The sequence below is a fragment of the Lepidochelys kempii genome, chromosome 2 (genome assembly GCF_965140285.1).
Source record: "Lepidochelys kempii isolate rLepKem1 chromosome 2, rLepKem1.hap1, whole genome shotgun sequence".
Lineage (NCBI taxonomy): Eukaryota > Metazoa > Chordata > Testudines > Cheloniidae > Lepidochelys > Lepidochelys kempii.
Genome location: NC_136381.1, coordinates 142,671,445 through 142,695,990, shown reverse-complemented (window position 1 = coordinate 142,695,990; position 24,546 = coordinate 142,671,445). Strand labels below are relative to the sequence as shown.

The 24,546-nt window shown below is 47.0% G+C and overlaps 1 protein-coding gene across 5 annotated transcripts in view; it reads right to left on the bottom strand.

The window, feature by feature from the left end:
* The window catches only part of LOC144929074 (carboxymethylenebutenolidase homolog), a 33,355-nt gene extending 11,567 nt beyond the window's left edge, over positions 1-21,788 (bottom strand). The window contains exons 1-5 of one of the 5 annotated variants that reach the window (XR_013635359.1): positions 21,377-21,592; positions 14,782-15,004; positions 5,472-5,579; positions 933-1,075; positions 299-390 (exon numbers count right to left, since the gene is read on the bottom strand). Coding sequence is in view for 4 of the 5 variants with exons in the window: in XM_078851643.1 (XP_078707769.1) it covers positions 299-390; positions 933-1,075; positions 5,472-5,579; positions 14,782-15,004; positions 21,377-21,404 (594 nt within the window). In the remaining variant the exon portion in view is untranslated. Of the gene's footprint in view, positions 1-298; positions 391-932; positions 1,076-5,471; positions 5,580-14,781; positions 15,005-21,376; positions 21,598-21,638 lie in introns of those variants that run through there. The other 4 variants (XM_078851642.1, XM_078851643.1, XM_073332357.2 and 1 more) reach the window with 4 other exon arrangements.
* Between the last annotated feature and the right edge of the window lie 2,758 nt (positions 21,789-24,546).

The window sequence follows — 24,546 nt, the reverse complement described above, 5'->3', positions numbered from 1 at the left end:
GGAGGGGTGAGATTTTTGGAAAAAAGTGTTACTAATACCAATTCTGAGGCAGAAAAGGCAAAACTTTTTCAATGCCATTTTCTGGTTTTGTTTTGGCTTTGGTTCCTTGGTCCTTCACTCAGCTTAGACAATGAAAACAAAGGTAGTCAATTTCCATTTTCTTCTCTCACTCTCTGGTTCTCATGCACTACCACCAGGCTGTTCTGTGTTTCAGCTTCCAAGACTGATGGGACAGGTTCAAGTCCAAAAAAGAAAATAATACTGATCAACAGAGGTTTCATTTAAAAAAGCAACTTACTTGATCAAGAGGAATGACATCATCTTTTTCACCAAAAATGAAAAATGTGGGCTTCAGTAAATTGTATCTGTCATCAGAGTCCCCGATTATTCCTAGGAAAAAATTCAAAAAAGTGTTTAAAATGTAGTGATACAGCTTCCAAGGTGAACTGTATTTTCAGAGTTCAAAGTTTCTCTTTGCTTCAGCAATATTCATTTCTGTTTCATTATTCAAATGTTTCTGCACCAAATACTAGGTGTACATCACCTTTAAAATCACACAATTTAGAACACAGCTAAAAACCCCTTTGAGACACTCAAGAGACTAAATCCCCTTCGAACTAACCCCTCAAGCAAAAGACTGAATATCTGAATTAATAAGATTTGCAAGTTATCCTGTGGGCTCCTTTGGACCAATGGGGGAAGCAAATTCTATTGTAAACAGCCAAAGAATTATAATCCAGGACTGTTAGCAAGGCTAACTCAGCTGACCTCATCTTTTGGGATAGAGCATAAGCAGAAGTCCATACCTGAAAGGAAATGTCACAACTTCTTTGCCAACTCAGGATGAAAGAAAGCACTCTTGGCCACCTCAGTTGGAACTATTACACATATGTAAGTGAGCCTGATTGCATTCCCATGCATTCTCCACTTACCATAGACAGACACACCTGCCTTTAACTCAGGGTATTTCATCATCAGGTGATGTACGACAATGCCACCCCAGCAAAATCCAACAACACCAATCTTCTTTGCACTGCATTGCTGCTTTAGATACCTCAAGACAACATCAGCTTCCCTACAACATATAAACAAAAGTGAACTAAGGAATCCATAGTAGAAGCACTCCCTGAAAATCAGAAAAGAAAATACAAAAGTACATAAAATTGTCCCCCCCACAACTTCTCTCTGTTTGTTTTTAATTTATATGTGCTTTTTTTAAAGAGAGATATTCGAGCCCGAGATTAGGGGCTGATAATCTAAAATGCAGGCTGACAACCATAACTCAGTTTCCAAAAAGAGATGAGTATTTAATATAATTAGTTCATCCAGAAAGGGACAAATGAGAGGAATGAGAGGAAGACATGAATAACACACATTGGAAGGAAATATAAATGTGTGGAAACAGAATAATTTATTACACTACAGACCTCAGAGGCAGAAGAATTAAAACTGATCTGTGAAGATGGCTCAATTCTTATCTTGTATATAAGTATTTTAAAAAGTGGTAGAGCAGTCTCCAGGGAATGCCATTAAACAAACAATTATAACATTGATGATAACTGTAATTTAGCTCTTACACAAAATGTCTGGTGTACTGCAGGAAGGGAAGTGTAACAAATCTGGAAAAGGTCTGCATATTGCTCTAACAGCTGGATTTCCAAAACATGAGGTACTCCTCAAACACCAGCCAGCCCAGAGGGAGACATGACCACTGCAGAGGTATTAAAGCAGGGGTTCTCAAACTGGGAGTCAGGACCCCTCAGAGGGTCATGGGGGGGGGGTCACAAGCTGTCAGCCTTTACCCCAAACCCCACTTCCTCTCCAGCATTTATAACGGTGTTAAATATATTTAAAAGTGTTTTTAATTTATAAGGGGGGGTTGCACTCAGAGGCTTGCTATGTGAAAAGGGTCACCAGTACAAAAGTTTGAGAACCACTGTATTAAAGGGAGTTGATGTTGGGAAGGAGGGGGGAGATGTAACATCTGAGCCTACACTCTACCCAAACAACTCTTTACTTCAGACACTATCCCCTACTCCCCTGCACCTGGGCATGTGAAATATGAATCAGACCAACACAAGACTCTACCACCAGCCCCTCAGCACTAAAACCTCCAGTGAAACGCCAGACACTTTGTCTGTCCAATTGGGACCAACATTTAGAACATGTAAGGTACAGGGAGGAAATGCCAGGCAGAGCCTAACACCTCCTCCCCTGAGCCATTGTCTTGTGCAGAGGAGGTGTGATGCTCTCCTACAAACAGGTAATGAGAGCAATGAGCCAAGAGTATGCTGGATGTGGATCAGTTGTGTCTTCCATAATCCCTGCACTGCTTCACAAAACCCTGACAACCCTCACCCCACCCCCGCTCAAAATCCCAAGAAAGAGATGTGCTTTGCAGTGTGCCCGGAAGGGTAACAAATCTGGGCTCTGAGGAACCAAGGGGGAAGTGAATTCTGAGGCCAAGGACCCTCATGGAAAGCACCCTGCCAATGGTTCCTTCTCATTTATACTCAGGAGACACCAACTCCAGCACCTTTGCTGATCACAGCTGTAGCAGTATGGCACAGGTGGGGGGGGGGGGAGAATCTCACAGGCAACCAAGACCAAAACCATTTTAAGCTTGACATGTAGAAACTAACACCTTGAATTCCCTTGGAAGCTTATTAGAAGCTAGTGCAGTGCACTGGTGTAATTGTGCTTCCAACATGCAACTTAATAACTGCACCATTCTGCACCAGCTTCAGCTTCCAAAAGGTCCCAAAGTGTAGCCCTAAGTGGAGCACATGAAAGCAATCTAATCCTGAGGTGACAAACACATGGATATTTGTGGCAATGTCCCTTCATCAAAGAGAAATGTCTTGCCAGGTGCAGATGGAATAAAACGCTCTTGGCTACTGCCAGTACCTGGGCACCCAGGAGCAGCTCAGAATCTAACAATGCCCACGTGTACCAGTTTTATAAATAGCGGCCATGCTCTCTCAATGAGAGGTACTGGTACAATTCCTGCCGATTCTTCTGCCTGCTTCCACTGGCCACCAACATTCTCTCATCTTGTCTGGATTGAGTTGCAGCCAGCTAGCTGTCATTCACAACCCTTTCTAATCACAGAGTAATTTGTTCTATTGCTCCAACCATACGATTGAGATGCAGATCTAAGTATCAGCAACACACTGAATAAATCAGACTCCGTATCTCCTCCCACAGGCCTCATGTATACACTGTACAAGAGAAATAATAATATAAACCCTGTGGTACCCTGTAGGAAAGAGCCTTTGGGACAGAGGAACAAATCCCCAAAACTACCTTTGGGATCTCTCAGAGGTACGCACAGAGCCATACAAGAGCAGCTCCATCGACCCTGCCAGGGTCCATAAACAAGCCAACAAAATCTCATCATCAAATGACTGTTACAGAAATTGGCACAGACACTATCTTTGTCCATTTCTGGGTGGAGTTTATCAACTAATGCAACCAGTGCACTTTCTACCCTTTACCCAGGTCCAGATCGACAGAAGTCAAGGTCAACTAAGGAATCAAGAAACTGCCACAGCGGCCCCACCTCAACCTTCTCAACTACCTTTCCACAAAAGTGGGATGAGGGACACAGCTCAATAGCTGGGCAAAGTTGATATCAAGGATAGTTTCTTGAGCAATGGCCTCACAATAGCATCTTTCAGAGCTACCGAAGCTCTGTCCCTCACCCCACCTACCACAGGGACACCCTGAAAATCTTAACTGACAATGCACCAGTACTTTCTTATTGGCCTTACTCGGCCAAGGAGGAAAAGGGTCCGACTCATAGGTTTTAGCATGAAGCACCTCAGTATCTCCATTACCTCAGTGAGCAAAACTAGCTGAAACCCAACCAGGGAAGACTCAATGCCTGTCCCCTCAAGTTATTGTTCTTTCTTCCTTGCAATAAACAACTGAATCCAAATCCAAGCAATTTAGTCTGCAAAGTAATATGAACATTCTTGACAGTAAAAAAGATTGTATTCTAACTATACATACTAACTCTCTTAGTTAGGCAGTAAAGATTCATCCAGATGTCAACCACTTGGGACAGTTATGCTGTGCACAACTTTTCAGAAACTATGGTGGAACCAAGGAAACCTTTCCACACCACTGTTAGGATATAGATATTCAGGCCTGTCTGTGAAGGCTTATACGCTAAGAATTTAGGTGTATTCTTATCACTTGGCTAGTTATAGAGGTATAAAAGAAACAATCAAAATCACTGTCTGCCAGTATAAGAGCCTTCTCTTACTGTGACAGTCTGAGGCCCTGTTCTTAGGCTAAGACCTTTGGCTAAGCAGCTGGGGCAGCCATAAGCTGGGAAGGGACCGGTCACATCCCCACATTCCAACCTAGTCACATTGAAAGAAGGTGCTATTGGGCTGTTAGGAATATAATCCTGTCCTGATAACACCTATCGCCTCCAGAGAAAGGAAAGTGCCTAGAAGATGTAAAAGGAAACTTAGTTTGATAGCATCCTGTCTGGCAAGAACTCACTTATCAATAGCTGGGATGTTAAATCCTCATTTCTGTGTTTGTTCTATCACTGTAGTCCCCATTTCCCTATTGTTTGTCTGCATAATCTCTATCTGGTTCTGTGATTGTTCCTGTCTGCTGTATAATTAATTTTGCTGGGTGTAAACTAATTAAGGTGGTCGGATATAATTGGTTACATAATCATGTTACAATATGTTAGGATTGGTTCGTTAAATTTCAGTAAAATGATTGGTTAAGGTATAGCTAAGCAGAACTCAAGTTTTACTACGTAGTCTGCAGTCAATCAGGAAGTGTGTGTGGGGGGGAAATGGAAACAGGGAATGGGGGTCGGGAAATTGGAATCATGTTTAGCTAAGGGCAGGAATGGGAACAGGGACACAGGTAAGGCTCTATGGTGTCAGAGCTGGGAAGGGGGACACGAAGGAAGGAAACTGGAATCATGCTTGCTGGAAGTTCACACCAATAAACATCAAATTGTTTGCACCTTTGGACTTCGGGTATTGTTGCTCTCTGTTCATGTGAGAAGGACCAGGGAAGTAAGTGGGTGAAGGAAGAAGCCCCCTAACCACCACTGTCATATAATCTTAAAATATTGATATGTTTCAGTTGGTCAGTCTCCGAAAGAGACTTGTGCCTTTGGCTGTCTCCTCTCTCACTTCATCTCTCACAGGTCATTTATAAGTTCTGGTGACCTGTGAGGAGGAAGCTGGTGGACACAATGTTTAGCAGCTATTGCACCAACATCCAAAGACTATAATAAAGTCCTATCAACAAATGATAGAGTTCTCCACTGGAAGAGCAACCTCATCCCTTAAGGCAGCCTGGTCCCCGCCACCGCCAAAGGTGGAACATTTAAACCAGCCCATCAGGCTGGTAGGCTAGGTGCACCCCAATCTCAGACCAAAGAAAAGAATAGTTGATCCATGACAAGGGATGCCATCCCTCTTGCATCTTACTGGTCTATTTTTCTGGCATCTCGTGTTTTCAGCCATTCACCAAACGTGGACCAGTCATCAGAAGGATTCCAAGGTTCTTTTCCCACAAAAAAGTCGGGGCAGATGGCTCTGTATGAAAAATCAAAGTAAGTTTATTTATCAAATCCTGAGATGTTTTGTAATCTTTTAAACCAAGGAATGTTTCCATTAATCTGTGATATGGTAGTGATTTCACTCCCCTCAATTTTGTCCTTTGTTAAATATTATTAATAATTCTTTAAAAGTATAAATCATTATTTTATATATACAAATAAATACGATTTGCTTAACAATATTCCTTTAATGATTAAATCACATAAGCTCATTTGCCATGACAATGGGTATAGGGATACTCCCTTTTTCCAATCCTTTGTCTGTCTTGAGTATTTAGACTGAAAACTCTTTGGGGAAGATAACATTTCTTACTGTGTTTTTTACAATGCCAGCATAGTGGGACCCAGTCTGAGATGGGGTTTGAAGGTTCTACAGTAATACAAAAAATAAAATAGTTATTAACTGACCTCCTAAGGAATGACTGGCTGAAATAAATGGCCAAACTCAAGTGCTGATATCCTGATAGTCCACATTTCAGATTTTGTGGGCAATATCATGCTATCAGTGCCTACACAGAAGTCCCTGTCATAAATATAAAGGGAAGGGTAAACACCTTTAAATCCCTCCTGGCCAGAGGAAAAACCCTTTCACCTGTAAAGCATTAAGAAGCTAAGATAACCTCGCTGGCACCTGACCAAAATGACCAATGAGGAGACAAGATACTTTCAAAGCTGGGGGGAGGGGACGGGACGCAAAGGGTTCTCTCGGTCCGTGTGATGCTTTTGCCGGGACCAGAGCAGGAATGCAGGTCAGAACTCCTGTAAAGAGTTAGTAAGCAATCTAGTTAGATATGCGTTAGATTCTGTTTTGTTGAAATGGCTGATACAATAAGTTGTGCTGAATGGGATGTATATTCCTGTTTTTGTGTCTTTTGATTCTCTGTGTTTTGTATCCGATTACCCTGTAAGGTATTTACCATCCTGATTTTACAGAGGTGATTCTTTTACTTTTTCTTCAATTAAAATTCTGGTTTTAAGAACCTGATTGCTTTTCATCGTTCTTAAGATCCAAGGGTTAAGATCCATAATGTTCACCTATGCAAATTGGTGAGGATTTTTATCAAGCCTTCCCCAGGAAAGAGGGTGTAGTGCTTGGGGGGATATTTTGGGGGGGTGGGGGGAAAGACATTTCCAAGTGGGCACTTCCCCTGTTGTTTGTGTAACACTTTGGTGGTGGCAGCTTTTAACCTAAGCTGGTAATAATAAGCTTAGGGGGTCTTTCATGCAGGTCCCCACATCTGTACCCTAGAGTTCAGAGTGGGGAAGAAACCTTGACATGGTGGCAGAGCAGTGGGATTAACTTGAAATCATTCTGAGATCAATTTGAGATTTTTGTGAACCAAAAGCATAGATTTTAAAAGGACATTTTTTTATCCTTTGGGCTGCTTGAAAGCAGGTTTTAAGCTGAAAGCAGTTAGAGTTTTTTTGTCTCTGCTTGGGGTCCAGAGCAGAGACAAAAGGGAATTGTCTTTTGTGAGCTGGAGTTCTCTCTACCTAAAGGCAGGGTAGTTAACCTCCTGCAGGGAAATTCACAAGTTCTTCACAGACCTGAAGACGTGGGTTTTTTTTCTAGCTAAGAGCAACTAGAGGGTTTTCTGCCTATTTGCCTGGAGACAAAGGTGTTAGGGTTTTTTTTAAAAGGATTTTTCTGTAGGCTGACAATCACTATCAGAGAACACAGGTATCCGGTCACAGCACAACCTTTTTTTTTTTTTTTTTGACAAGCCAAGTTTTTTGTTTGTTTGTTTTATTTCTAACTTTCGGGTGTAAAGTTAGTTAAAAACAGAGAGGCAACCATGACAGAGCCCAAGGCAGAAACAGCCAAAGAGGATTCCCACAGGAGAGAACTGGAGGCAGCGAACGAGGCAGAAAAAAACCAAGAGGCTGCCCACAGGAGAGCTATGGAGGCAAGGGAAAAAGAAACGGAGGAGAAGGAAAAAGAGAGGAAGCATGCCGAGGCGGAGAAGGAAAAAGAGAGGAAGCATGCACTGGAGTTGGAGAAGGTAAGGGCTGGAGCGGAATCTACTAGATAACCCTAACCATCCTTCCCCAACAATCCACAAATGGGAGCGACTATGTTCACAGTATGATGAATCCAGTGATATTGCTGAATATTTTCTCACCTTTGAGAGACTGTGCACTCTCCATAAAATTCCTGAAGCTCACAAGATGACCACATTGGTCGCAAAATTGACTGGAAGAGCTCTGGACATATTCAATAAGATGCCTACTGATGAGGCTTCTGACTATAATAAGTTCAAGAATTTGGTTTTAAAGCAATTTCAAATTACTTCTGAAACGTACAGAGTAAAATTTTGAACCCTTAAGAGAGGGCCTGGACTAAGTAATGTGGCTTATCTAAACCAGATGAAGGATCTGTTAGATAAATGGGTTGAAGGAAGGGGTGTCACTAGCTTTGATGGAATGTGTGATTTGATAGCTCAGGAGCAATTCCTGAATATGTCCAAGGAGGAAATAAAACAATGTTTATGGGATAAGGAAATGGACTCAGCAGAAAATCTTGCTTCTTATGCTGATCAATACAAGCAGTCCCAGACCGCCAGAGAAGCGGGGCAAGCTGGAACAAAAGAGGTGGAGGGAGGAACAACCCTGGTCGCAGTTGGAGCGGATACCAGAAGGGACACCCTCAAACCACACCCTACTACCGGGGGCAGCCCAAGGCCCGAACTACACACAAAGGAATACTCCAGACACCTTATCGTCCTGCCACACCGTTCCCCAGCAACCCACCTTGCCCCAGTGACCCATCAGCTGGACAATGTTTTAAATGTAACGAGCCGGAGCATGTAAAGGCCAACTGCCCCAAGAACCCCAACAGATTACAGTTCATTGCACCGGAATCACACCAGAGGTCCTCAGGCCCAGATACCTCCCAGATTCCCTCAGAGCGGAGGGTAATTGTGAATGTGGACGGGAAGACGGTCTCCGCGTGGAGGGACACCGGAGCACAAGTGTCGGCTATCCATGCTTCCTTAGTGGACCCCAATTTAATCGACCCAGAGATCCAAGTGATGATTCAACCCTTCAAGTCCAACTCTTTCAATTTGCCTACAGCCAAGTTGCCTGTCCAGTACAAGGGCTGGTCAGGAACGTGGACTTTTGCAGTCTATGATGATTATCCCATCCCCACACTGTTGGGGGAAGACTTGGCCAATCATGTGAAGCTAGCCAAGAGGGTGGGAATGGTCACCTGCAGCCAGGCTTAGCAAGCAGTCACGCCGAGCTCTGTTCCGGAAACTTCTACCAGGACCCGGTCAGAGGTGATAGAACCGAACCCCATGCCAAGTCTGCAACAGCAGTAGTAGATCCAATCCCAGAGACCCAGACAGAGCCAGCCGCAGAACCATTGCCAGCACTGAATCCAGTACTTGCAACCCCAACACCAGAGGGCCTCACTGAACCTGAACCGGCAGCAGCTGATAACTCTATACAAGAGGCTCAGCTGGAGCCTGAACCCCAACATAGTGCACCACTGGAGAGTGGTTCACAGTCAACGGAAACAGGCTCATCCCCTACATTGCTTCCAGAGGGACCAAGCATAGGTCCACAATCCAATGAGGAACTGATGTCTCCAGCATCAAGGGAACAGTTCCAGACCAAACAGGAAGCAGATGAAAGCCTCCAGAGAGCTTGGATGGTGGCACGGAGCAACCCACTGCCTCTCAGCTCCTCTAATCGATCCAGGTTTGTTGTAGAAAGAGGACTTTTATACAAGGAAACCCTTTCTGGTGGACACCAGGAAGACTGGCATCCTCAGACAGTTGGTAGTTCCAACTAAGTACAGGGTCAAGCTCTTGAGCTTAGCCCATGATCATCTTAGTGGCCATGCTGGGGTAAACAGGACCAAAGACCGTTTGGGGAGATCAATCCACTGGGAGGGAATGGGCAAGGATGTTTCTACCTATGTCCGGTCTTGTGAGGTACGCCAAAGAGTGGGAAAACCCCAAGACCAGGTCAAAGCCCCTCTCCAGCCACACCCCATCATTGAGGTTCCATTTCAGCGAGTAGCTGTGGATATTCTGGGTCCTTTTCCGAAAAACACACCCAGAGGGAAGCAGTACATACTGACTTTCATGGATTTTGCCACCCAGTGGCTGGAAGCAGTAGCTCTAAGCAACACCAGGGCTAAGTGTGTGTGCCAGGCACTAGCAGACATTTTTGCCAGGGTAGGTTGGCCCTCCAACATCCTCACAGATGCAGGAACTAATTTCCTGGCAGGAACTATGGAAAGCCTTTGGGATGCTCATAGAATCTCAGGATTGGAAGGGACCTCAGGAGGTCATCTAGTCCAACCCCCTGCTCAAAGCAGGACCAATCCCCAATTTTTGCCCCAAATCCCTAAACGGCCCCCTCAAGGATTGAACTCACAACCCTGGGTTTAGCAGGCCAATGCTCAAACCACTGAGCTATCCTCCCCTCACCCCTCATGGAGTGAATCACTTGGTTGCCACCCCTTACCATCATCAAACAAATGGCCTGGTGGAGAAATTTAATGGAACTTTGGGGGCCATGATACGTAAATTCATAAATGAGCACTCCAATGATTGGGACCTAGTGTTGCAGCAGTTGCTCTTTGCCTACAGAGCTGTACCACATCCCAGTTTAGGGTTTTCACCATTTGAACTTGTATATGGCCGTGAGGTTAAGGGGCCATTACAGCTGGTGAAGCAGCAGTGGGAGGGGTTTACACCGTCTCCAGGAACTAACATTCTGGACTTTGTCACCAACCTACAAAACACCCTCTGAACCTCTTTAGCCCTTGCTAAAGAAAATCTACAGGATGCTCGAAAAGAGCAAAAAGCCTGGTATGATAAACATGCCAGAGAGCGTTCCTTCAAAGTAGGGGACCAGGTCATGGTCTTAAAGGCGATCCAGACCCATAAAATGGAAGCGTCGTGAGAAGGGCCATTCACGGTCCAGGAGCGCCTGGGAGCTGTTAATTATCTCATAGCATTCCCCACCTCCAACCGAAAGCCTAAGGTGTACCATATTAATTCTCCAAAGCCCTTTTATTCCAGAGAATTAAAGGTTTGTCAGTTTACAGCCCAGGGAGGAGAGGACGCTGAGTGGCCTGAAGGTGTCTACTATGAAGGGAAAAGTGCTGGTGGCGTGGAAGAGGTGAACCTCTCCATGACCCTTGGGCGTATGCAGTGACAGCAGATCCAGGAGCTGTGCACTAGCTACGAGCCGACGTTCTCAGCCATCCCAGGACTGACTGAACGGGCATACCACTCCATTGAGGCAAGTAATGCTCACCCAATTAAAGTCCAACCTTACCGGGTGTCTCCTCAAGCTAAAACTGCTATCCTGGATCTCCCATTCTATATGCTACAGATGGGGGTAATCCGCCCCCCTGGCAGTGCATGGGTATCTCCAGTGGTTCTAGTTCCCAAACCAGATGGGGAGATACACTTTTGAGTGGACTACCGTAAGCTAAATGCTGTAACTCGCCCAGACAACCATCCAATGCCACGCACAAATGAACTATTAGAGAAACTGGGACGGGCCCAGTTCATCTCTACCTTGGACTTAACCAAGGGGTACTGGCAGGTACAGCTAGATGAATCCGCCAAGGAAAGGTCAGCCTTCACCACACAGGTTGGGCTGTATGAATTTAATGTACTCCCTTTTGGGCTGCGGAATGCACCCGCCACCTTCCAAAGACTTGTAGATGGTCTCCTGACGGGATCAGGAGAATATGCAGTCGCCTACCTTGACAATGTGGCCATATTTTCAAATTCCTGGGCAAAACACCTGGAACATCTACAAAAAGTCTACGAGCACATAAGGGAGGTAGAATCATAGAATATCAGGGTTGGAAGGGACCCCAGAAGGTCATCTAGTCCAACCCCCTGCTCGAAGCAGGACCAATTCCCAGTTAAATCATCCCAGCCAGGGCTTTGTCAAGCCTGACCTTAAAAACCTCTAAGGAAGGAGATTCTACCACCTCCCTAGGTAACGCATTCCAGTAGGACTAACTGTTAAGGCTAAGAAGTGTCAAATAGGCCTAAACAGAGTGACTTACCTTAGACACCAGGTGGGTCAAGGAACTATCAACCCCCTACAGGCCAAAGTGGATGCTATCCAAAAGTGGCCTGTCCCAAAGTCAAAGAAACAGGTCCAATCCTTCTTAGGCTTGGCTGGATATTACAGGCCGCAATACAGCCAAATCACAGCCCGACTGACAGACCTAACCAAAAAGAAACAGCCAAATGCTGTTCAGTGGACCAAAGAGTGTCAGAAGGCCTTTAACCAGCTTAAAGCGACACTCATGTCTGACCCTGTGCTAAGGGCCCCAGACTTTGACAAATCATTCCTAGTAACCACAGATGCGTCCGAGCGTGGTATGGGAGCAGTTTTAATGCAGGAAGGACTGGATCAAGAATTCCATCCTGTCGTGTTTCTCAGCAAGAAGCTGTCTGAGAGGGAAAGCAACTGGTCAGTCCGTGAAAAAGAATGTTACGCCATTGTCTATGCTCTGGAAAAGCTAAGCCCATACGTTTGGGGATGGCGTTTCCACCTGCAAACCGACCATGCTGCGCTACAGTGGCTTCATACCGCTACGGGAAATAACAAAAAAACTTCTTCAGTGGAGTTTAGCTCTCCAAGATTTTGATTTCGACATCCAACACATCTCAGGAGCTTCTAACAAAGTGGCTGATGCACTCTCCCATGAAAGTTTCCCAGAATCAACTGGTTCAAATCGTCCTTGAGATGTGGAACATATTGTTCGTCTTTATATACTTGGTAGTATATTTAGAGGTGCATGTGTCTTATTAACTCTGTTTTCTCCTAGAGCTCCAGGAAGAAATCACAGCCAGCGTTTCATCCTATTTGTGATTTGGGGGGCATGTCATAAATATAAAGGGAAGGGTAAACACCTTTAAATCCCTCCTGGCCAGAGGAAAAACCCTTTCACCTGTAAAGCATTAAGAAGCTAAGATAACCTCGCTGGCACCTGACCAAAATGACCAATGAGGAGACAAGATACTTTCAAAGCTGGGGGGAGGGGACGGGACGCAAAGGGTTCTCTCGGTCCGTGTGATGCTTTTGTCGGGACCAGAGCAGGAATGCAGGTCAGAACTCCTGTAAAGAGTTAGTAAGCAATCTAGTTAGATATGCGTTAGATTCTGTTTTGTTGAAATGGCTGATACAATAAGTTGTGCTCGAGGGAATGTATATTCCTGTTTTTGTGTCTTTTTGTAACTTAAGGTTTTGCCTGGAGGGATTCTCTATGTTTTGAATCTGATTACCCTGTAAGGTATTTACCATTCTGATTTTACAGAGGTGATTCTTTTCCTTTTTCTTTAATTAAAATTCTGCTTTTAAGAACCTGATTGCTTTTCATTGTTCTTAAGATCCAAGGGTTAAGATCCATAATGTTCACCTATGCAAATTGGTGAGGATTTTTATCAAGCCTTCCCCAGGAAAGAGGGTGTAGTGCTTGGGGGGATATTTTGGGAGGGGGAGACATTTCCAAGTGGGCACTTCCCCTGTTCTTTGTGTAACACTTTGGTGGTGGCAGCTTTTAACCTAAGTTGGTAATAATAAGCTTAGGGGGTCTTTCATGCAGGTCCCCACATCTGTACCCTAGAGTTCAGAGTGGGGAAGGAACCTTGACAGTCCCCATTTAATGTAATGGGAAGTTCTGTTTAAACAATGCTGACACAAAATGGCCCTGTATTATTAAGCTTAATGTGAGATTTAAACATGAGCTATACGTAATGTCACTTAAATCAGACTATTATTTGGAGAATGAATTTATCACCCAGGACTGCACTACAAATATTGAACACATTCCTCTCCACAGGAGCAAGCCTGTTGAGATAACACAGGGTATTTTCCTTAACAAGGGCCCTGAAATTCAGGCTCAAGGGCTCTCCATCCCAGTGATGCTCTGGCAGGAGGAGCGGGAGGTTGGAGAGCACTTAAAATAAACTCCTGCATTCCTGCCACTAGATGGTAATGTGCCAGTCCAACCAGTCACATCCTACACTGAATGCCCACCCTGCTCACATCTCTGTGTACTCAGCCAGTTAACTACCTTACACGAGAGGGAGCCAAAAGCTGCCTGCCTCCCAGCTTTCCACTCTCTCCCCACCTTGCGAGGGAAGTGCAAACATCAGATGATCAGAAATTAATGGGCAGTGGAGAGATAGTGAGCTACAGACCCAGGGTGGACAAGCTTTGGAGCATACACAGAATTCAAACAGAGAATTCTTGTCCTGCTGATTGACGCATTCAACTACTAGATAAAGCGAAACCAGATTATAGGATAGGCACTAGTTCCAAAACCAGACCTCAGTTTCTTGAGATTAACAATTGTCCTTCGCTGCCATTAATTTTAATTCCATTTTCCTCAATGGGCTGCAGCCACTAAAGGGGGCCAGCACTCAAAGCCAGAACATTACAAAATTAGGCAGAGGCCCACTTTTCTGGAGCAGAGGTCAAGTTCCAGCTCCCCAGGTATGGTTGTAATTACACAGTAACTGCCTGTTTACAGCACATGGATTTGCTAGAAATTGGTGCCCCACTGTTGGATTTAACTCTTATGAACCTCAGAAGCTTGAGACAAGCTGTTTCTAGCTGGGAGCAGGGGAAAGAAGGATTGTATGCAATGCTCTAGTGCATACAGTCCATTACATCTTTTTGGCAAAAATTAAAAGAAAAACCATCATGTAGTTCAGACTAAAAGATGTTTTGCTTTAAAGAGAATTTGCAAAACCTTATATGAACATGCACTTCTTGTTATTGTTTAATTAAATTTCAGTGAAAGCTGTTTAATTTTTTTAATCACCCACATTGTTTGACATTCAAACACAACAGCCTTTGTTGGTGCTTCTGTTAGTGCACTGCACTTTGACATTTCTCAGAACTCTGCTTGTGCAGCCACTATGTTCTGACAATTGCTGTGCCATGTCTGACAACAATCATGTCTGAAAACAACTATGCAGAGGAGACCTGCTGTATACTGCGGTCTCTCAGGAAGAGTCCACTTTTTCTTTTTTTGTCTTCTTTGTTCTAAAATAAGTCATACAGACTGAAAGTATAAGGTTGCTCCTAGTGTATGGAAGACACCATAGACCAGGTCATAATTTGGACCTAGTGAACTTGAGAATGTCTCTTTAGGAAGAAAACAAGAAAAAAGAATTGCTTACATGTATCCATTAGCTGCAAGCATATCAACCATGTATCTGGTATTTGGGAGTTGCCATCCAAATATATCTTGAATCACAACCACAGCTTTTTCCGTGCTGGCGGATGGTTTGCAAACGTACGCCTTGATGTGCTCCACTTGCACTTCATGCCCAAGCCCCCCATACTCAAACCTGTCTCCAATGTCACATGGGCATGGTCTCGCTTCATTGGCCATCTGGAAATCTGATGTGAAGTTAAAAGGACAAAGGTTCATATATCTCAAAGTACTGTAACTGACCCCACTACAGGGCATCACTGCAACTGCCGTAGTACAGAATGCCCTCTAGATGCCTGATAATAGGGTGTGCTGTGTGCCACCGGCTCAGAGGCATATGGTATAGGCACTCCATGCACTAGGCTCTACAGTACAGAGGCCACTCATCCAGTACTGAACTGGGCAGTCCTCTTTTTGAGAGGTTTGTCCCCTGTCCAGTACTGGGATAAAACCAAATGTGGTTTTGTCTAATATTAGACGGGGATACCGCTCCGCACCCTCTGGCTCTTACAAATGCCCCCCATGTGGTATTGTGGAAATGTGAGAGTGGCCACCTTGCTTAACAGGCTGTAGCCATCAGTGGGTCCTCATAAATGTTCATGGAGTCTAAGCGGAACAGGAAAGAACTATATTGGGGGAAAATAAATACCATGAGGGCACTCACTTTGACAGCTACAAAATTCAACCCACAGTTCCCAGCTCTGTGCATGGGGCAAACCACTGGAAGGGTAACTGTTTCATTGAGATCCCTCCACACCATGCTCTGGCCACCCATATGTGTAGCCATCTCACACCTCCTACCTATAGGCTGAGTCCCTGGATCATAGAATCATAGAATATCAGGGTTGCAAGGGACCCCTGAAGGTCATCTAGTCCAACCCCCTGCTCAAAGCAGGACCTATTCCCAGTTAAATCATCCCAGCCAGGGCTTTGTCAAGCCTGACCTTAAAAACCTCTAAGGAAGGAGATTCTACCACCTCCCTAGGTAACACATTCCAGTGTTTCACCACCCTCTTAGTGAAAAAGTTTTTCCTAATATCCAATCTAAACCTCCCCCACTGCAACTTGATCATGTTGCTTTTGTGAGCCCCTTGTCCAGCCTTCAGTCCCAGCTCTCATTCTGCCTGCTACCCAGCCTTCCCTCCACACAGACAGCAGCCAGGCTGCTGCTCCTGCTCACATGCCTGGTCCCTTCGAACCTCACCGTGTTACTTCCTTTTCCTGTACCCAAGATATTATAGACCCTTCTTCTGGCTAGCTCCTTTCCCTCCATCTCAGCCAGGGAGAGCACTAGGTACCCAGTAATGAGCCAGCAGGTCTGTAACGCTTTTCATCTAACTCAGATTAGGTAGAAATTAGACTTGTGAAAAAGGAGTCTGATGACATCAGCAGTCATCAGAAGGGTCCTGCTGCACCAGCTTCTGTGTTTCCCTCCAGCTCTCTCTAGTTGGTTCCTCCCTGGAGGGTCTCTCTTTCCCAAGCCCACATGGCTGGGAGGGAGCGGTAGGGCCACAGGGGCCTTGGTGCCTTTGGAGAGCAGGGGGGAATCTCCCCTCACAATTCTGCCTTGGGCAATTTCTCTCTGAAGCTACCAAGGCAAATTTAAAGTGAACAGGGCTTTACAACAGGGAAATACGTAATTCAAGCACAAAGATGTGAATAGCCAAACACCCCGCTGTCAGGGATGGATTAACACAGGGACTTTAGGGGCTGCAGCCCAGGGCCCCAGGCTAAAGGGGGCCCCGATGCAGCAGGGCTCAGGCAGGCTGCCTGCATGCCATGGCCCCATGCTGCTCCCGGAAGCAGCCGGCTGCTGGCATGTCTCTGCAACCCCTGACGGGGGGGGGGGGGGAGAAGTGGCTCCGTGCACTGCCCCCGCCCCCAGCACCATCTCCAGAGCTCCCATTGGCCGGGAACCCCAAGGGCACATAGAGACATGCCAGAAGCCGGTCACTTCTGGGAGCAGCTTGCGGGCAAAGCATGCAGACAGCCTGCCTGAGCCCTGCTGGCCGGGAGCCACCTGTGGTAAGCGCCTCCCGGCCGGAGCCTACACCTTACACCCCCTCCTGCACCCCAACCCTTTGCTCCAGGTCAGAATCCCCTCCTGTACCCAAACTCCTTCCCAGAGCCCACACCCCTCACCCTCTCCTGCACCCCAACACTCTGTTCCAGCCTAGAGCCCCCTCCTGTACCCAAACTCCCTTCCAGAAAGAAACTAATATAACAGCTGTTCTAGGGTAAGAAGTAGGCTATTTTGAATTAACTCAGCTATATTCTATATATTTTAAGACTGAAATGTTACCACAGAATGGCTTTATGTTAATTAAAAGGCAAGTTTAGTATAACGTTAACAGCCTCGATGCCATAATTGTGATTGTTTTGTTTTAAATTAGGAAAGAGACTTGTATACAGGGGCCCCACAAAATCTAATAGCCCTGGGCCCACAGGAGAGTTAATCCGTCCCTGCCCCCTATACATTTGTTTTCCCACAAATAATGGAAGAAGCCACCCTTCTTTATTACTTAATGGCTACTGAAAGTCAGCTCCACCACCGTACAGTATGGGGCAGACAAGGCCTTTGGGGATCCTGGGGGAAATTGCCTCAAGCTCAGCAGCTGTGGAAATGAACCTGAGCTATGTTTCTGACTGGGTCAGTTGAAGAAGGTGGACCTCACCACTCAAATGGTGGGTGAACACCACCCCTTTAAAAATAAAACTAAATGGTAAATGGATTTTGGCGAGATCTGGTGTTTAGGCAGAGGGTGAATGTGTGGCCACATTATATTCATCCCCACACCTCCTTTGTTCCACCCAACATGGAGCTGGGCTAGATAGAGTCCCGGCAATGCTAGAATCTGGATATCTGCTATCCCTGCTCCTTAACCTCATTCCCTCTTCACACCAGTACTACCCACCATGCCTTCCGTCAGCCTACTTCCCCTGCAGCACTACTCCAAGCAAGCAGTCCCCTCCCCCCGCCAACCTCTCATCACAGAACACTGGCCTACAGGGGATACAGACAAGGGCATGCAACTAACATCAGAGGGAGCAGCTGCCACCAATTAGGAAGAAACTACAATCCCCAAGAAAATCTGAAGACAGACTCCAAGTTGCCAGATAGGAGGCACTTCAAGGGTTCTCTTCCCTATTAGGAATGCTGCTGCTGCTCTTTGAAGCACTGGCGGAACAAGTTCACTGGCTGCTAGCATCCACTTAATGCTGTTTCTTAATTGATATGTATTTGGGTTGCACAGGGCGTATCTCCTGTTAACTATGTTTTTGTTTGATGAACTTCATTTTAATGTGAATTTGTACAGATTGGTTCATTAAAATTTAACTAACAAAAATAAATTATTCCCATGAGATAAATCCAGCCCTCTGAAATTAATGCTGACTTATGGAGAGTAGATTCCATTAAGCCGCCTGGTATACCACTACTTCTATTTCTTTCTATGGTAGAAAAAAAATCTTATTTGACAATGAATACCATGCATATAATACCCCCAAGATACAGTTCCCACCTTGCTTTTTAGAACTGGCAGGTTTATCAAGTTCTAATAATATCCCAAAGGCAACATCATTGTGCAAGCTTTGGGAAGCGATTGTCTGGCATGTTGGATCTTGCAAATAAAAACTTTTATCACGCTGTGTCTGCATTTGTTAGTCACAATCAAGTCATTGATGTTCACTAACCGTGGTGTTTCGAAAAAGGTCCTGAATTCTAGGTCCTGAATTTTGTCACAGAACTGCTTATGACATATATGACACATAGATTATGACAATGCACTGTGCTTTGGTGTAAACTTAAACACAATTCAGTGGCTTCAGCTGGTGCAGACAGCTGCCAGGATCCCTCTGCCCTTTTTATATCAATGCACTACTCTACCTATCTATTACAGCCAAAGGGTTAGTAGTTATATTTAAAGCCCTGAATGGCTTATACTAACTACCTCAGAGATCCTCCTGGCCAGTCTGTGGGTCCACCTTGTGGACATTTCCTGGAGTGAACAAACACAGGACAGATGTTCATCACATTGCTTAATGCACTACTCGTAGGCACTCAGATATTACAGTGATGAGGGTGGTCATAAGAACCTACATAGAACAGAACAGAAAGCTTTATTGTCGGAGACCAACAGCAAGGAATTACCATTTGAAGGTCTCCTACATTGTAGAATACGCCCCATCAGATGCACCATCAGAGCTCACGGCATATTTATACTGTTACATGCAGGCCTTTAATGAAATACTGGCACTTTTAACTTTAACTAAGTTGATGTGGAAATGGAGTAATGCTTCAGTGATTCAGGGCTTTGGACTCCTCTGTTTTTCATTGTTGCAACCAGGACAAAGCGACAACACATTCAACAAAATCTCATTCTTGCCTTCGGGCAAGTCCTGCTCCTATCTGAATCAAAAATGGAGTATGGGGAAAGGAACGTAGTTTGGGGAACACATACATGGAGTTTGCACACTGCCTGCAAGCTCCCTGACTGTCCCCATGCACAAGGTTTTGGGGGTTAGAGGTGGGGCAGGAAGGAAAGGGACCAGTGGATCAATCACTATGCAGATCCATCAGCCATTAGCACTTGCACAGCTAGGACATGGGAGCAACTTCCCAAGGGCCACAGCAGCCATTACACTGCAGCTCTGTAGCTGCTTCACAATCTGGGAGAGGGGAAGGGGTGATAATTGCCTCCTCCTAAGTACCCCTAGGAATCCCCTGCACTGAACCTGGCCAATCAGGCTCGCTGTGTGCAGGAGGATTTAGCCCTTACAGCACAAATAGGTTTCACTGATTCATAGATTATAAGGCCAGAAGGGCCCAATGTGATCATCCAGTCTGACCTCCTGTATAACACAGGCCATAGAACTTCCTCCAAAATAATTCCTAGAGCATAGCTTTTAGAAAAACAACCAACCTTAATTGAAAAGCTGCCAGTGAGCTCTTCTGCAAAACTAGTTTATGTAACCTTACTGGTCAGTGCAAGTTATGTGTCTGCCTCTGTACCTGATCCACAGAGGATAGGAGTTTGTTACAGCCCGTGATTACAGAGCTTGGATCTTGAGTGCAAGCTGTAGAGTCTCCTGCTTTTAGCTGTGAAGGTCCCCAGTGATGGCCAAGGTGGAGGCTGTCACACTTACAGCCCTTCCCACCTCCATCATTCTGCATTCTGCTGTGGGGACAGAGACTGTAGGAAAGGTGCTATATTTATATTTCCAAGATGTGTTTTAGAGTGATAATTTAACAGAACTTGCCAACAGGAAGACAGTCTAAATTTGGGATTGGTAACAGTATGGGGGTGGAGGGGGGGGATGCTGACTGTCTCCCTTCTTCTCTGGATTTTGTGCTTACTTGAAAACCAACAGAAACATTTTACCAGTGACACTCCCCTCCCCCTACTTTCTTAGGAAACCCACTTTATTAGCATTATTAAAAAGCCTAAAGTCTTCAGGGGGCTGTTAAGAGACAGACATTCTGCTGTTGTCCTATAGCAGTGGTTTTCAAACTGCAGGTCGTGACCCAGTACTGGGTTGTGGAACGTAAGGCACTGGGTCGCAGCAGCTCTGATCAGCACTGCCGACCAGGCCATTAAAAGTCCCATTGGCGGTGCTGCCCGGATATGGCAGGCTAGTCCCTACCTGTTCCGACACCATGCAGTGCCCCAGAAGCAGCCAGCAGCATATCCAGCTCCTAGGCAGGGGGGCCACAGGGCTCTGTGCACTGCCCCAGTCCCAAGCACAGGCTCCACGTTCCCATTGGCCAGGAACCAGCCAATGGGAGCGGGGGAGGCGGGGGAGGCACCTGCTGGCAAGTGTCACGCTCCTCCACCTATGAGCCGGACCTGCTGCTGTCTGCTTCAGGGGTGCAGCATGGTCCGTGGTGCCAGGACAGGCAGGAGGCCTGCCTTAACACTCCCGCTGCGCTGTTGACTGGCAGCCGCACAAGGTAACCCCATGCCCCCATCCACTACCCCAGCCCTGAGCCCCCGCAAACCTAGAACCTTCCTGCACCTCAAACCCCCCATCCCCGGCTCCACCCCAGAGCCTGCACCCAGAGCCCTGACCCCAACCCCTGCCCCAGCCCAGAGTCCCCCTTCCACACCCTGAACCCCTCGTTCCTCACCCCACCCTGCAACCCTCACCCCCGTACCCCAACCCTCTGCCCCAGCCCTGAGCCCCCCCCCCCCCCACACACCCCCCAAACCCTTCATCCTCAGCTCTGTTGGGTCAGGGGCATCAACAATTTTCTTCAACTGGGTTGCCAGAAAAAAAGTTTGAACGCCAGGGTCCTAGAGCCTGCCTGGGTAGCGGGGCTGGCGGAGGATCAGGAAAGGCGCGGAGTGCCCCGGGCCCAGTCACAGGAGACAGGTCCCCTGCAGGCCAGACCCGGTTTGGCTAGAGGGAGGACGGCAGGATCGGTGCCTGGGGCGGCACGGTGACCTGTGCTACTCCCAACGCGCTTGGTTTTAGTGTGAGGAAAACGCAACAACACCCTGTCGGCAGCGGACGGTGTTTCCTGCCTGCCCCCTGCGGTCGCCGCCGGGCTCCCTGCATACCCGCGCGTTTCCCCCGCCGCCGGCGCATCACCGCAGCGCGGCGGCCGGCCGGGGTCGGGCCCGTGTCCGTGTCCCGGCTCCCCTGGGCACCCTGCTCACGGCCACAGCGACTCGGCTTGAACGTGGGGCTTCTCGCTGCGGGGGGGGGGGCGTTCTCAGGAGCCGGATCCAAGCCCCGTCCGGCCTGAAGCCGCCCCGCCCCGGGAGGGAGCGGCCGCTGCGTGGGTGGCCCCTACCCTGGCTGCTGCGCCCCGCCACCCACCTGGAGCGCAGGGCGCTGATCGCCCCTTCCCGCGCAGCAGGGGCCGGAGACGCGGCTGCCTCCCTGGGGAGGGCGCTGAGCTCTCTGCGTGCTCCTGGCCGCCGCCGCCTCCCCGGCCCCAGCACCTCGGGCCCTCGGCTCAGCGCCCGCCTCCCGGCGCCTGCGCTTATCATACACGCGCAGAGCAAAACAGGAGCGAGCGGGCAGGGGTGGGGCCGGAGGCTTCCCAGCATGGAAGGATCTGGTACATAAGAGTGGCCAGATTGGTCAGAGCAATGGTCCAGCTAGCCCAGTACCCTTCTGCCCGGGTGACTGCTCAGCTGCTTCGGGGGGAATGAACAGAACCGGCAATCACCCAGTGAGCCACCCCTGGCAGCCAGTCCAAGCTGCTGGCGGTCAGAGGTTGAGGGACACCCTTGTGCCCTTAACTGAGTAGGGAGCAGCGTCTTTACAGCCCTGCACTGCCAAGGGAAAGGTACCATAAAATCGCTGCTGGGCTGTCTTCGAAGCAGATGCTTATTCCTCATGAGGGCGAGCCCTGTCACCCTCAACCTGTGCCTCAGTGATTATGGCTACCCCCAAATGATTTAACTGGGAGATCGCTTGTGAATAGCCTGCAGTCCTCCATTTCCAGCACCCAGGAGAAAGAGCGTGGGTCTGACTCCCACTGGTGTAAAAAGAAACAGTATTTACAGCCTAGAAAACAGAAGTGAGAGCAGCAGTGGGTGGGCAATAAATGAGGCAAGGCAGAGGGAAATGTGAGGGAGCTACTGCTGGGACTGCATGGGGTTAGGATTTTCTAAAGTGCTTTGGGAATTTAGGCACACCAGGCCCAGTGAAAGTAAATGGGACATGCTCCTTTCACCCCTTGTGTGCCTTTGAAAATTCCTGCCCTGGGGAACAGAGGGCTGTCAATAGGAATGCTGAAGGGAATGGTGCTACATTAGTATGGAGCTGTACTTCATCTAAATCAAGGTTTCCCAAATATACCACACCGGTGCCCCATTCCAGATCAAGAAAAGCTTCCTGACCCCTCTCTCCAATACCTTGTGCAGCAGAAATGTTCTAAACTTAACCATGCTAGAAACAACTACTAATTACCTGAGCAAAACAAGGTCCCATTCAAGTTGATGGCATTCCTCTGCTTCAAAAAAATTTGTCTTGATGTAACACTATTTCCAAGATTTTTTGATAAATGTGGTGCACATACAGGACATTCATCTACCCACCATTGAGAGTTCAGCTGCTGATCACTCTAGAAATCCTCCACTTTCACTCTGAATTCAAGTTAGCATTTCATTTTGTAAGAGCTGCTTTGCTTCAGTATGAAAGAGGAGCTGCTGACAGGGCCTGATTAACCTTTTGTGGGCTTGGCCCCAAACCTATTTTTTTGTGGACTCGGACCCATGGGACACTACAGCAGGAGTGCTGGAACCTCTCCTCCCACCCCACCCACCTCTTCCCCCTGAGGTCCTGCCCCCACCCTGACCCTGCCACTCCCTGCTCTCCCTCCTCCCCCTTCCTCATCACTTGATCCTTCCCACCTTCCTCCCCATTTTAGGGGTTTAAGCAAAGTGAATGAAGCTATTGTATGCTTTGCCTTTATATGTCCATATACTTCCCTTCTGACAAACAAGAAAACTTAATCACATGGACCAACTATCCACTTCCAAGAAAGGCAGGCATAAATATACATGAAACTTTTCCCCATATATGAGCCTAGTTTGGTCTTTCATAACCCCATACAATTTTTGACCACTCAGTGCATAGTACTTTCTAAAGCCAGACCTTAATTACATTTATTACTAAATAATGTCTTAATCTGATCAATAAGAGTAGTGTTTAATTTCTCTGGCATCCTAAAAAAAGAGTTCTGGACATGGTAACAAACTCTACATAATAGTAAAATTATAAAACAAAAGTATATATTGTATATATATTATATGTATATGTATATATATATATGTATTATATATATATATATATATATATATATATATATATATATATATACCAGAGCAGGATTAGAGTTAAAAACCCTTGAGATTTCAATATCTGCACAGATTCCAGTAACAACAGTAGAAAAGTCTGATGCTCTTCTCACTGCGCTGAAAAGGGTGGGTTGGGTTGGGGTTTTTTGCCTTCAACTATCACTATTCCTTAATTTTTTTTTGGGTGGAGGGGGGTAGCCCAGGGCTGGGCTGTGGGTCAGGAGTGAGAGGCACCAGCAGAGCTGGGGTGGGGGATCCCAGGGCTGGGCTGGCAGAGGGCTGCCTGGCTCAATCCTGGGGGTGAGGAAGGGGCAAGGGACAAGCACAGTGGGGCAGGCGAGGGGGTGTCAGTGCCCTGCCAGAGCGAGGTAGGAGTCAGGGGCAAGTACTGCGGGGTGGTGGGGGACAGATAGGATCCCCCAGGGCAGCATGGAGCTGGTACCTACCTCTATCTGCCAGAGCAGGGTCCTTGGGAGTGAATTCTCTTTCTCTCTCTCCAACTGAGCTGCAGCTCCTCCAGGCAACAGCAGCTGCTCTTCCCGCCCTCCTGGTGGAGAGGCTGATTTCGGTTACTCCTATAACTGGACTTTCCAGTAAAAAAACAGACACCTGGCATCAGAGGCACAGGAATGAGGTAGCCATGGGAGGGCACTTTTTTTCTGCCTTAAGGGTGAGCAACAGGGTTGGGAAGGGGTGGAGAGGAGCAGGGCTGGGGAGAGGCAGAGTGAGGGGGGTCCTCGGGAGAAGAGTTGGAGTGGGGGTAGGGCCACAGTCCAGGCACCTGTGTGGGCCCTTTCTGCAGTGACTGGCACCATTGTAAACCCAGTACTGGCTGCTGATGAAAGGTTCCTATGTTATTGTAAAGTGATACAAAAAGCAAAGAAGTATTGGCAGTCTTTAAGGCAGTTCTTTGAGTC